The 13,485-nt window shown below is 32.9% G+C and overlaps 1 protein-coding gene across 2 annotated transcripts; it reads left to right on the forward strand.

Annotated features, from left to right (window-relative positions):
• Positions 1 to 388: 388 nt before the first annotated feature.
• Positions 389 to 8,735, forward strand: LOC18037979 (myosin-9). Of its 2 annotated transcripts, XM_006428921.2 has the most exons (18): positions 389 to 841; positions 937 to 1,143; positions 1,294 to 1,392; positions 2,284 to 2,336; positions 2,505 to 2,601; positions 2,798 to 2,871; positions 3,119 to 3,236; positions 3,479 to 3,589; positions 4,180 to 4,256; positions 5,541 to 5,607; positions 6,083 to 6,148; positions 6,448 to 6,555; positions 6,706 to 6,836; positions 7,032 to 7,098; positions 7,232 to 7,296; positions 7,643 to 7,736; positions 7,912 to 7,982; positions 8,098 to 8,735. In XM_006428921.2, the coding sequence occupies exons 1-18, from the start codon at positions 692 to 694 to the stop codon at positions 8,453 to 8,455; spliced, it is 2,013 nt and encodes a 670-aa protein (XP_006428984.2). In that variant the 5' UTR covers positions 389 to 691; the 3' UTR covers positions 8,456 to 8,735. The 2 variants fall into 2 exon arrangements, with proteins under 2 accessions (XP_006428984.2, XP_024037211.1); XM_024181443.1 differs by lacking the exons at positions 389 to 841; positions 937 to 1,143 and having other exon boundaries at positions 1,335 to 1,392; positions 2,261 to 2,336.
• The last annotated feature ends 4,750 nt before the right edge of the window (positions 8,736 to 13,485 follow it).

Genomic DNA, 13,485 nt, shown 5'->3' on the forward strand with positions numbered 1-13,485 from the left:
TTAAACAAATTCAATAAAACATATTCCAGTTGTTTTCGATACAATAATTTTGTTTTCAATTGATGAGTGACTTTTTCTTTGTTTAATTAAATTAGATGAATAAAATACTTTTTTAATAAAAATTTAATATTAATAAAAGTTTTATATTCTTTCTACAAGTGTTTATTTTACTTGTAATTTTAAAATACTAATTTACTATTTTATATTAATTTACTTATTTTATCTTCTATTTATAAATTATATGTATAATTTATAAATTTATTTTATCACGATATTAATATCCTAATTTTAATCACTCCATTATAAAATTTTCCTAAAAATAAATAATAGCACTATAGTTTCTAATAATAATAAGGGAGGGGAAGGGGCAACTGGGCATTTGGGCAAGCATATGGCGTGATGAAGACGAAGCGTAACTAAAGGCTTAAGACTCGAACTAAAACCAGAAAACGCTTCTCAAGAATGCGCTATAGCTTGACTTGTTCTCTTATGGCCAAATTATTTTCCTTACTTAGTCAAAATTTTTACAATCCATGCATTAATCAACATTTTGTTAAGGAAAAAAAAAAAAAGAAGAAAAGAAAATCGCCAGTTTAAAAATTCACAAAAACGTACCTCAGAGAAAAGCAACATTCTATTAAAAATTTCAAAAAAAAAAAAAAAGAAAGAAAGAAATTAGTAACGGAAGGCAATGTCTTGGTTAAAATCGGCGGTGAATAAGGCGGTTGAAGTCGGCGGAAGAAACAACCTGACTCGCACCGTTCGGAGCTATGCCGACACCGTGGTTCAAACGGCCGGCAATGCCGTTACGGAGGGCGCTAAAATCATAACGGACCGCATTGTAAATTTTCAATTTTATATATATAATTGTCATTTCGAATTTTTTTTCTTTTTCAATTGAACGCTGGTGCCAAAAAAAAAAAAAAAAAATTGCAGGGAGCGAGGAATTTTAACAATTTTAGACAAACGGCGAAGAGATTGGAAGAAGTATCAGTATCGTGTAGAGGAATAGAGAGAGTTCAGTTACTGAGAAGGTGGCTGGTTGCGTTAAAAGAAGTCGAGAGGTGTTCAACTTCACCTGATAATAATTATCTGGAATTGGATGATCAGTTAAATTCTGATTCTCCGAAGAAACCTACTGTGGTCAGTTTTTTTTTTAAATTTTTTTGTTTTCAATTTATGACTTTAATTGCATTTTCTTATTCATTAATTTAATACGTTTATTGTTGACTTGTTTGGATGCTGATTGATGATTGACGATTGAGATTTTTTCATATGAAATTTGTTGATTAGGTTTATTTTGTGGACCCTGACTCTGGGGGCGGCGAACCGATGAATTTTCGTGACGTTTTTCTTTTTAGTCAAGCTCTTGAAGGCATAACACTCTCTATGGTAAGTTTTATTTTTATTTTTTTCTTTTTTGGCTCCAAAATACTATGGATATTACCAGCTTGAGTTGTTTATAGCTATAGCCTGTTGCACAGGTTAGTTGGCGCTAGCTATAGTTGAAAAAGCTGAAGAAACTCACTAGTGCTACTGTCTTTAGCTTTCTTTAATATCAAGGGCATTGATATTATAATTTTCTTGTTTTTTCATTTATTAAGTGTTGAGTGATCAATGAAAGAGTGGAATAAGTAAGCAATTGTGGTTTCTTGTCATTTGATAGGAGGGTTTGTTGTGATATACTATTTGTTCTTGAATGAAACCATGAGCCACTGCTTGAGCTATATAACTCTTGTGAGACACAATGTGCTTGACTAACATCTTGTGCACTGTATCTGCATGATGACAGAAGTTGATTCTGCTTTGATTTCTTTCCCATGTTGTGACGTTTTGCATTTTAAATGTAAAGAAACGTGTTGCGGTATTTCATGGTGGATTTAACTTTCCATTTCATTGCATCTTTCTCATCATTTTTTCACTGCGTATTTCTTGATTTTGCCTCTAATTGTCATATGTAGAATGTTTAATCATGTATCACTAATGATTTCCTGTTTATAACTGGTTGTTCTTAATCTGAAATCTGAATATATCCTGCTGTGTCAGTGTAATGTGTAATTAGTGATTTCAGTAGAACTAAGGGGCTTTGATGTGTTATGACTGCTTGATCATTAACTTGAAAAGAAGCCTTTTCTAACTTTTCCTCCAAAGTGACCTTAGCATTGTGATAATAAGCCTAGTTTACCTCTGATATTAGTGTCATAATTATTAAGCACTTAACTGAGCTTTGTATTTGCTGATCCATTGAGTTTAACCGCAGGTTAACTCTTTTGTATGATTCAGATTCTTGAAGCACCAGATGAGGAAGAAGTTTCACTATTATTGGAGATATTTGGGTATTTTTCTTAGAACTTTTAGTTTGTTTTTAATATCTGAAAACAGCGTTTGCTGCTAAATTATTTTTGTCTTATATATTTTTTGCTACCTTTTAACTTCTTCTTCTTATTTACTTTTTTCCATTTTGAATTCTACATAAACCTTTGTTTTGGTTTGGTTATATACAGGCTTTGTCTTGCAGGAGGAAAGGAAGTTCACAGTGCAGTAATGAGTAGCATACAGGATCTGGCAACAGTATTCTCAACCTATCAAGATGAAGTACTGGTGAGCACATGCCTTTAACATGCATGTCCAAATATTAGGGAAAATTGACCCTTGATTATTGAGCCGTACAAAGTTTGGATCCAAATAGGAGCAGACTTGCATTTTCACTTACATTTATATTGCAAAGTATAGACGTTAATTATTGTAATAGAAAGATTATAGCTTAATGTTTGTCTTTCTGTTCTCAACTCTTCAGGTGAAGCGAGAAGAATTGCTCCAATATGCTCAAGGTGCAATTGCTGGGCTGAAGATTAATGCTGATCTTCCAAGGTGGATGACAATTTATATATGTACTCATTTTTTATGGCTTAAAATCTTCCCAAGTTTGACCTCCTTTCTTCTTTAAGATCAGTTTGCATTGTGTAAGTTGGATAATTGGCCTTTTTTAACTTGCTTAAGCTGTCGGTTTCTGACAGTGCTAAATTGAAAAATGATAAAACATTTTGTTATTGTTTCTATAATGATAAGACCGAAATTATAATTCTTTCTTTCCACCTTTTTTGCTCTCTGCTCTCAGAATAGATGCTGAAGCGCGCGGTCTGATTGGAAAACTTGATAAAATAAAGCCAGTGCAGTGGCCTTCAGATGAAGTTGTAGATAAATTATCAGAAGAAACAACAACTGTATCAACTGAGGTCAGGCCGATTTAAATAGTCATGCATGCTCATGTTGCATTAATATACAAATGAATTGCAGGTAAACTTATCTAAAGCCTTGCTGCAATAATATACTAAGTCTACTTACTAGGAAAGTGCATGCAAAAAAAAAAAATCAACTTATCCTAGTTGCGTAACTTATACACATGTGAATCTGTCATTACTCTATTGTGTACTATTGCTAACTGAAGCTGAACCTGAATGCTTTGGATTTGCTGCAGGCTCTGAAAGAAACTCTTGAACAGATTCAACTATGTTCCAAGTTGGAGGATCTCTTCCTAAAGAAAAAGTCTTTGAGGAACGGGGATTCTCCAGAACAACACGGTGTAAAGGTCTGAGTTTCCTTTGATATTGGTACTTTTATTCTTCCATCTTTTCTTTTGGAAAAAAAAAATCTTCCGAATGTATGTTGCCTTTTCAAAAGAGGGGGTGAGCACCAATACTTGAACCAACCATTGGTCATGTATTATTTTCAGTTCGGAGCGTACAATCAAATCTGATGTCAGGATTAGGTTGAATGCCAAGTAACATAGTGCTGAATACATGCAGACCCCTTTTCTGGCCACGTAATTTTCCTCATTTCATACGTCAAAGTGATTCACATTGAAAAGCTGATTAATTGAGGCATTTTGATGCCCAAATAGCTACAGAGTATCAAAATACTTTGATGTTTGACAGGCTAAATAATGACTTTGTCGGATTGATTTGACTGGATATTTGATGCAGGAATTGGTTTAAAATTTCTTGAGGCTAGCCTCTTATACATTAAGTAAATGTTATATCAAAATCATTGAATCAATCTATCCTTGTTGAAAATCTGCACGTGGCTGAGAATGGTTTCTTTCATCTTTGACTTCATGCTCAGCACTACTAGTCTTCTCCTATGATATTGTTAGTGATCTATGATTCATTTATTTTACAGGTACATAAGTTAAAAATTTTCTCTGAATCTCTGGTTAACTCAACCTCAAAAGCTGAAAAGCGCATTTTAGAAAACAGGTTTGAAATAAACACTTCGAATTTCTTTTGTATGGGTGTCCTTGTTCGTCAATGATTGTGTATGCCGACATGTGATAGATATAGTATGTGGAAAAGAGTCTTAGCATAAATTAGGAAGAAATATGTAGACCTCAGATTTCAGGAATGATATGTCATAAGAATTTGTGTGAGTGTGGAAGTGCCAGTGACTTGTGAGCAACTTGCATGTGTGGGCAGTGCACAGGCTTAATTTTTAATTATATGTATAGTCAGGCTGGTCCTTCATGTGCCCGGATAAATAAATTCTCTTATTCTTCAGTTTTGTTAAATTAACAATTTTTGCCTATCTTTTTAAGTATACAACTTAATTAGCTAGTGTTAATCCAAAGTAGGTTCCATAATTTCTACAATGTTATTCTTTGTAGATATCACAGTGGATTCCATTCTGATACAACTGCCTCAGTTTAAGTTCATTGTCCTGTCACTGTTGTTGAGTATGCCTGGGAAAGTAGCAACGGTATCAGAATTTTAAGAGAACATCTCATACAAAAGCATAAAAGAACAGTTTAAAAATTAATTTGCCACATTGTTACTTAAAATAGGTTTCAGTATATTGAAACATAATAAATCAATGTTCTAACTAAACTTTCTCTGATCTAAAGATTTTATCATATGCTTTAATTATATGGAATGGCCAATGGGACACAAACCCAGATCAGATGGAGTTGTGTCATAAACATATATGGCATACGTTTTGGCCCAATGTTTTCGGAAAACTTTGTTTTGAATCCTGGATTATGCTGTAAATTTGTCTTTGAAATTAATACGTCTGAGACCTGACACAGGACTACTTGCTCAGAAACTTGCAAGCTAATGCCACAAAGGCTCTATAAAACTTGATCTTCACTGCCTACACAAGTGAATGGAAACTTTAAATTACACAAATGTTGCTGGCCACTCTATTATTTGTTTGTTCTATTCTGGGATGGATTGACCTTTGAATGTTAAATTACTCTAGGAACTATAAGTGTTTTAAACAAGGGAAAACTGGCACTGTTAAGTCAATTCGGGTGTTGAATTCTTGTTAAGAGTTCACTGGTAAATAAAATGATTTGATCTTTATTTCTTACTGCTATTTATATCAGACACTGCGAATATGAAATGGTTGCATAGTTTTAGTTTTTTGTCACTATTCATTTCTTGGTTTCCTTCGAACTTTTTCCTTTGTTTTTGCTTCTCAACCCTCCTTGCATTTTGTATTATTTGATGATGCTTTTTACATTTTTCATTCCATGTTTTAATCAGATCACAGAAAGAAGAAGCACTTCACTTCCGTTTGGCTAAATGCAATGAAGTTTGCCAACTTGAGAAGGTATACTGCCTGAAGACTGCCTCCATTAAACCTAGATCAGAAAGCATTATTTTAAGTACTAATAAATTTGACAAAGAAATCTTTTACTTCTTTTTCGTTCCATTGGGTGCTTTGAAACTTTTCCATCATTATTTAATAATATTTGTATATCTCTTTTATCCTGTTTGTCAAATTCAACCCAGCTTCAGTTGAATGGTTGTTGTTTGAAGTTTCACACCTGTACTATTAAAAGATATCTGTTCTGACGCGAAAAAAAAAAAGGAAAATTTCTTGTCATGATCTTGCAAATATTATGTTCTTGAATAATTACAAAAAACTGAAAGTTTGACGTTCTTATGGGTAATTGGATACAACTGAGAAGATGTACGTTATGTTTTTATTTCTTTTATAACAGCATATTGGTTGACAGGAAGGCTTTTTTTTCTTTACTCATGGTCTCAGAAAGTATTGATCACATCTCATTGCATTTTTCCAGGATTTAACTGTGGAGATTCAAGAACTAGAGAAGCAAAAGGATGAACTTGAAATTGCATTGAAGAAGGTGTTTTTCTTTATCTGCCTGTGATTTATCTTAGCTACACTCAAAAAAACATAATGTACAGGGAGATCCAGTGATGTTGTTATCCCATAATTAAGCTTCAGTTAGCCCATTTAAGTTTCAGTTGCTTCTATCTTTCCATTTCTACTACTGTTATTCTCCGTGTGTGTCTGTGTGTGTGTGAGTGAATTTCTAGTGTGAGCACTACATCTTATGTTCTACAACATCAGTCCCAAAGGTTTTTTAAATTCTTTGGTATCATCTTCTGAGGTTACTTTTTCGGCTTTGTTTTATGGTATTAGGTCAACACCTCATTGGTTACCACTCGTGCACGCCTCCGTAATGCCAAGGAAGAAAGAGAGCAGTTTGATGAAGCAAATAATAAGATTCTTGTGTACTTCAAATCAAAGGTATTTTTGTTTTTGATCTCTCAAGGAACTGAGGTTGTGCATTCTGAGAATATATTATTCATATTCAGACTTTTCATGAAAAATTTAGAGCTCACTTTGGCTATGTTTTATTTATATACATTTTTTATTCAAAACTTTGTTTTATCATAGGAAGATGAGCTGTCAAGATCGATTGCTTCTTGTAGAACTGAAGCAAATGTGGTAAATACATGGATTAATTTCCTGGAGGGCACCTGGGTTTTCCAGACAACATACAATGAGAAAAAGGAAAAGCAGGTCAGGTATGTCTATCTTCATGCTTATCACTGACAAATTTCATGCAATACTTTTTGTTGGAAAGTATATGAGTAAAAATTGAGGGTGGCATTGGTATCTAATGGATGCCTTATTATTTAAGTTTCTGGTTTACCTTTTCCACCTCAGTCTAACGTGAAATTTCTGTATTTGATGATTTTTTACATGTGCACATGTTTAAGTGGTGACTTGGAGAGATATGGGGATTGTTTTGTGATTTTGGTTGTTCGTCTTCTTTCGGCATACAAGGTACATCAAGTTGAGATAGTTTCTTCAAATTTAATGATCTCCAGATACATTTGCAAGTATTATGTAATTCTTTTATTATTTTCTTATTGATTTTTTTTTTGGTGGTGTTCATGCATCATGTGTGTTTAATCAGGAAGAGTTGGGATCCTCCCTTACAAGAATTAGAAAACTCGTGGATAAGTTGCCTTTAGATGACGGGTAACATATTTTGTCCTTTTGATTGTGTAGAAAAGGGAGATTTTTTCTCCCCTGTTTATTTCTGTTAAAGATACAAAAATATATGACAAAAGAATACAACTAATTCTAGGAAACAAATCAAACAATCTGCCTCCATCAAAACAATTGCAACCAGTCCTCGAGAATTATGGCTCAATTATTACATATAAGAAATTAGATGTCCAAAGATTGTGCACTGGATATATCATGTGAATATGAGATTTGGTTTCGTCAAACTTTTCCATTGGAAGGAAATCAGCAAGATTCTTCAACAGATTGTTTTGCAGTTAACTAATTCTCATTTTTTCCCCCTTTTTTGCAATATCAGGTTAGTAGTAGCACCAGTGTTAGAGGAGGAAAGTCCAAAAGCAATGTTTCCTAGGAAATTTTTTGAAGAGGAATATTTGAATCTTGAAGCACAGGTAACAGTGCATTTTCTAACTTCAATGTCTAAAGAACTAGTTTCCTTACCCATGTTTCAATTACATGTTTGGTATCACACCTGTTTCGCCTGAGGTCTGATGCTATCACGATTTTTGTTTCTCTCAGCTTATTAAGAGATAACACAATTTTTTTTTTTTCCATTTTTTGTGCTAGTTTTTAACCACCTTAAGCATAGTGGCTACAATTCAAAATCAGTTTTATGCTGAGAATGAAGGCATTTACAGGTACCCAATAACTTTACATCATACTTTTTTTCATTTTTCCTCTTTTGTAAATAATTACTGTATAGCCAAGTGATCTGAACCTATTAAACTGAGACATGATATATTTTTAATCCAGGAAAGACAATGAAAAGGTCAAAGAACTATTTGACACCCTTGAGAAAATAAAAACAGAATTTGAATCCATTAAGAGACCCATTTTGGATGTTGAGACTCCTTCCAAAATATCAGACTTATTGTCCAATCACAAGTCTGATAAAATTCCATCCTTTACCTCGAAACAAGTCTCCGAAACCCTGGAACACAAAAGAGAGAAAACGGAGACTCCCTCAACTAAGGGAGAAGAATTGCCGGAGGTAAAGGTAGAAGTAGACATATTAGATTCAGAATCTGAGAATGATAGCAAAGAAGCCTCCCCAGAGGATATTAAATGGGAGTTTGATGCATTTGATAAAGATATTAAGCCAAGTGGCTGAACCCGCCAAGATTGTTACCGATTTTTGCTGGTACGTCAATCTCTGTAGTATTTCAATATTAACACATTGAAACTATGATAGACCTAGAGAATGGAAGGCAGATCTTCTTCCACCGGAGGTTACAAATATTTACGTAATCATTGGATAACAAAATCACTCACCAAAAGCTTCAAGTTAAATGCAAATTTAGGATGAAATTGAAACTTCTTAGAATTTTTTTTAAGTGTAAATTTTCTGAAATATGATGAACAAATGTAGATAGCTATTGAGTTTTTTTTTTTTTTTTTATTGGAGCTATTGAGTTATGTGCCATTCATATATTTATTTTTGTTACCAGTTTCTCTGAGGGTGCCTGATCATCGATCAGAACTCTCAAATGTAATTGAATTCCTGTCTTGATTGTTACAATTACCTGAAAGATTTGATTGAGCAAGAACCTTTTACTCCTTTCTTATATTCAATGGTACTGAAAAGGATGGACTCTTTGGCAAAATTTGTTCCAACGCCTCAACCCAACTTCGTGTGAACTAGAGGGCAAAGGTTGGTGTTTAATGAACGGGACTTAACATTTCCACTCGCGCCCCATCATCAACAATTTAGAAAATGTCATTAATAAATAATAGTACATAAGCACAACAAAGTACATAACAATAGAGTTTGAAATTTGTATCATCATTAAAATGCCCCAAATCGTTGAAAATTGGCCTATTACACCAGGGGGGTGAAAACAAAAAGTTTTGAATAAGTACAAGATAGAATCATGAAAGAATCTTTCCAAAATTGAACCATTGGGCTTTTTCCTTTTAACATTTTGTATATTTTTTTCGTCTGCGAAGAGGCAAATTCACTTTTGCAGAATGCTCAGTAGAAACCAATTATGCATCATTGTGGAAGCAAGCAAGCAAGCATTCTTGATTCTTCATCATCTCTAACAGAGATTAAATCCACGTTAAAAGACTGATACTGTGTGAGGCTGTCACCTGTACGTGATTATCACTTTTGTATTTGCTTCGGTCAGATCTGCATCACGTGACCACTTACTCGATGTGATTTTTCAGATCCACACCAACAGCCATAGGGGGGTCGTTCATTTGCTAAGTAGTATTTAATTAAGATTTAAAATAATATTAACAATAATTGACCTTCATTTGACCTGATTAGAAAAATCAATTGAAGGCTCTTCTGATATATCTACAGGCACACCCTTCTTGAGAAACGTTTTTTAACCTGTACCGGTGATAAAGTAGAAATTTACAGCAATAATCTATCAAAAAGTTTATAATAATGATTGCTCAAACTATCTAAGTTTGTATTTGGAGAGATGTTTCATTATTATTTGCCATGTGTTATGTTGGTTGATTTATCATCCATCATTACTGTGCTGCTAAACTTGCACCACTTCTTTTGTAATATTACAATACAATTCTGCTGATATTACTCAATCAAGGGTATGCTGACACTTGCCTTGATATAATCCATTAAATCCTAATATGAAAATCTGCTCAAAGAAAGATGGAAAGGTCTACTCCTAAGTTATCACACGAAGAGATTTGAACTCTTAATCTCAAGAAGCAAGGATTTGTTTAATCGTGGATCAATGAGTGTTTGATACAAAAATATTACACTTGCTTAACTGGAATATGTTGTTTGTATCGCGAGTGATGTACTACAATTCGCAAGTATGTAAGACTTATAAATTGAAATAAATACTATCTAGATAAAAAAAATATCCTCATGGATTACGTAGGGTTTTACATAGTGAATACTACTAGTAAAGACCTAGTTAGTATGTAATTCTCAAATTGATTTTTTTGAATTACCTAATTAATATGTAATTCTCAAAATTTTTGAATTGAATATTACATAAAAAAATCTATTAACATTTGTAATTAAAATATATTTAATCTTGACTATATAGTTTGAATATCTTTCCTTTTTTAAATTAAAGATACATATTGAATATCTGTACCTATAACAAATTGAGTTTACTTCTTGAAATTCTAACTAAATATCTCAAGAGGAAACGCGAATTGGATTTTTAAAAAATTCTTTAATAACAACACATAATCCAGCACCAACAACTATCATCAAACAACAACAATAAAACAAGTAAATTAAAAAGTAAAGGTCGAGAAAAACAAACACAATAATATTTACGTGGTTCGATAGACCTGCCTACATCCATATCTCCAAACAATCTGAGCTTGATGATTCCACTAATATAAAGCCTTATATCCCAAGACTCCAAAATAAGTACAATTGACTTTATAGGCGTTAATAAATTTTTACAACAAAGTGTACATGCTGCATCTCTTCACTCTATTTTTTCTATTCTTACAATCACTCAATTGAAAGATTGAAATGAAGTTTACAAATAACACACTCCTTATAAGACTATATAAGCTAGTGACAGCTTAAATATATATGATGAGCAAGTGATAGCTCAAGAGTGTTTAGATATATAAAGCTTTAACTTTGATCAACCTTAGAAAAATGATCTGGAGTTAGGATTATACAGAGCCGTTTGCCACTAAAAAGAAAATTGATTAGTTGATTTCTATAGCCAGCTAGCTGCTTTGGCCTTTTCTCTGTATTTATAGTTTTAGCCCAAAATTTTCTATAATCATGAAAGTGCCGAAAAGGTTTTGAAACATTATCAAATATGTCCTTCTCAAAATTTGAGAAACAACATTAAGACTTTTCATATTTTCTGCCAAGTCAAAACTTTTCAAGCAAATCTGTTAGCCGCTTTATCCAAACTAGCTTACCAGTTTAGCACTAGAAAGAAAACCGATTAGCTGATTTCTAAAACTAGCTAGTCGTTTTGGGTTTTTCTCAATATTCATAATTTGACCCAAACGTTTCTATAATCATGAAAATACCTAAATGTTTGAAAATATTGTCTAATGGGTACTTTTTAGATTTTCAAAAATAAGATTAAGGCCATATAGACTTTCCATATTTTCTGATATGTCAAAACCTTTCAAGAACTTTGCAAATCAATCCATATACTTAGTAGAAATTCATTTTGATAAAACATTATAGAAAACATAACTTATAAAAACAAACATAAATTTGAATGTCATGATCATAATAAGTTTCAGCTTTTAAATGCTTAATCATATACACATTTATTAATACTATCTTTACAAGAAATTTGAAGATGAAAAAAACTATTTAAGCTACTACCCTTTGAGCTTGTCCTTAATTTGATGAGCTTTGTACATTAATCTTTAGAGCTTGATCTTAGATGAATGATTTTTTCACTTCAAGAGGTAATGAGGCCAACAATCTCCTTCTCAATGACATCCTGGAACTCAATCTATCCTGCTCATATATGGCCAACGATCTCCCTTTCAACGGCTCCCTAGGACTTGATCTATCCTGCCTAATTAATACAATGCTAGCCCACCTATTGAACATGTGACCAAGCTTTGAAATCATTTGTTGGATTGAGGCACTTGTTGTAACTTTATAACGGGTCACCTATCATTAAATTGATAACAATTTCCTTTTTAACGGCACCCTTGGACTCGATCTATCATGCTTGATTAATACAGTGATAACCCACTTATTAAACATATGATTAGGCTTTAATACTACTTATTTAATCCAGACGCTTGTTTCAACTTCATAGTAGGTCACCTATCATTAAATGCTTTAACTAATGGAGGTTTGAAGTAAACGTTGTTATATTCCCTCAAAAACCAATTGGTGCTTAAAAAATTGAAAATTAAACCATTTAACTTCATTCCTTTGTAATCCTATGGGTGCTTCCTCGCTCACTCCCATCAGGCCAACACTTCTAAGTATTCAAAACATTTTGAACAGATTTTGAATTTGATATTTAGTTAATCTAATCATTCACTCTACTTTTGTTGAAGCAAAAACACTACTTTGCATCGTAGAAAAAGGATAAAAAGTAGTGATGTGTTAGTGGAATTATAATCTTTTATCGGGATTCAAGAAACTGTTTTAACAAATGGGACCAAGGTCCCAAATAGCAGAAACTGATAATGGTTGGGTTAATAGAGCAGACAAATAAATGGTCTAGAGCCTTGGATGCGTCATTTTCCATTGTTCAATGTTAACATTTCTCCACCTCCAAAACCCCAACCCCCCAAGGCCCCCACCACCATAAAAAATATATTGGACCTTATGCTTGTTCTTATTTGGTCAATAACCCTATTTTAAAACTTCTAAAAACTAAAAACAATGAAATCCATCGGAGAAGGTTATTTTGACCTGGTCAAATTATTGAAATAAAATAGTGTACACACCCAGGCACAAAAACAAAGCACACAGTCTCTATTATTGAAGTCATGAATTGATGAATGGGAGTGCAAAAAACTAGGCTTTGAGACATGGGCTTTCTTTTATTTATGTACTTTAAACTTTTGTTTGCAGAGAAATGTGTGGATGTTGCAGGGAAAATAAAAGAACCTTTTCCATACTGTGCATAATCATGTATATGATTAAAGTAATCTAATCTCTAAACATGGGCATAAAGCGTTATTAGTAACAATCTTTAGCACATATAACGAGTGTACAAGAGTAAGAGCCAAGAGTTTTGCACTGAGGAAATCAATAGGCTTGAGTTGAGGTAAGCTTGTTATAAGTGGCACTGAGTTAATAGTCAAGATTTGTCTAACATGAGTTCTTAATTAAATTCTATCTGCTGATCCAATAAAGTCGAAACCTAATCCTTCAATCCAATCATTTTGATATAATTCACAAGAATATACATTGTTCAGCATAGTGTAATTTCATATGTAAGATTCCAGCAGAATGCTCATCCAGTTTTGATTTGATTCTACTTTCATTTTCTTAACACTGATGAAGAAATTTTGTTATGTTATGTTTACGCTGAAACTTTCATTTAATAACAAGAACTAATGTGGCCAGTTCTTTGTAGTGAAAAATTAGATTCTCATGATCATCTCTTCTTAAAAAAAAAGAAAAAAAAAAGAAATGGTTTTCAAATTCAAAGCATTAACATCATTAAAGAAGGGCTTCAAAGATTAAAATGA

This window comes from Citrus clementina, unplaced genomic scaffold (genome assembly GCF_000493195.1).
Source record: "Citrus clementina cultivar Clemenules unplaced genomic scaffold, Citrus_clementina_v1.0 scaffold_6, whole genome shotgun sequence".
Taxonomy (NCBI): Eukaryota; Viridiplantae; Streptophyta; class Magnoliopsida; order Sapindales; family Rutaceae; genus Citrus; species Citrus x clementina.

Bases quoted from the DNA above. Each gene is read 5' to 3' on its own strand.
- LOC18037979 (XM_006428921.2), top strand. From the start codon at position 692: ATGTCTTGGTTAAAATCGGCGGTGAATAAGGCGGTTGAAGTCGGCGGA. The intron at 1,144-1,293 runs GTCAGTTTTTTT...TTTGTTGATTAG, and splicing joins CTCCGAAGAAACCTACTGTG to GTTTATTTTGTGGACCCTGA. The intron at 7,297-7,642 runs GTAACATATTTT...TTGCAATATCAG, and splicing joins AAGTTGCCTTTAGATGACGG to GTTAGTAGTAGCACCAGTGT.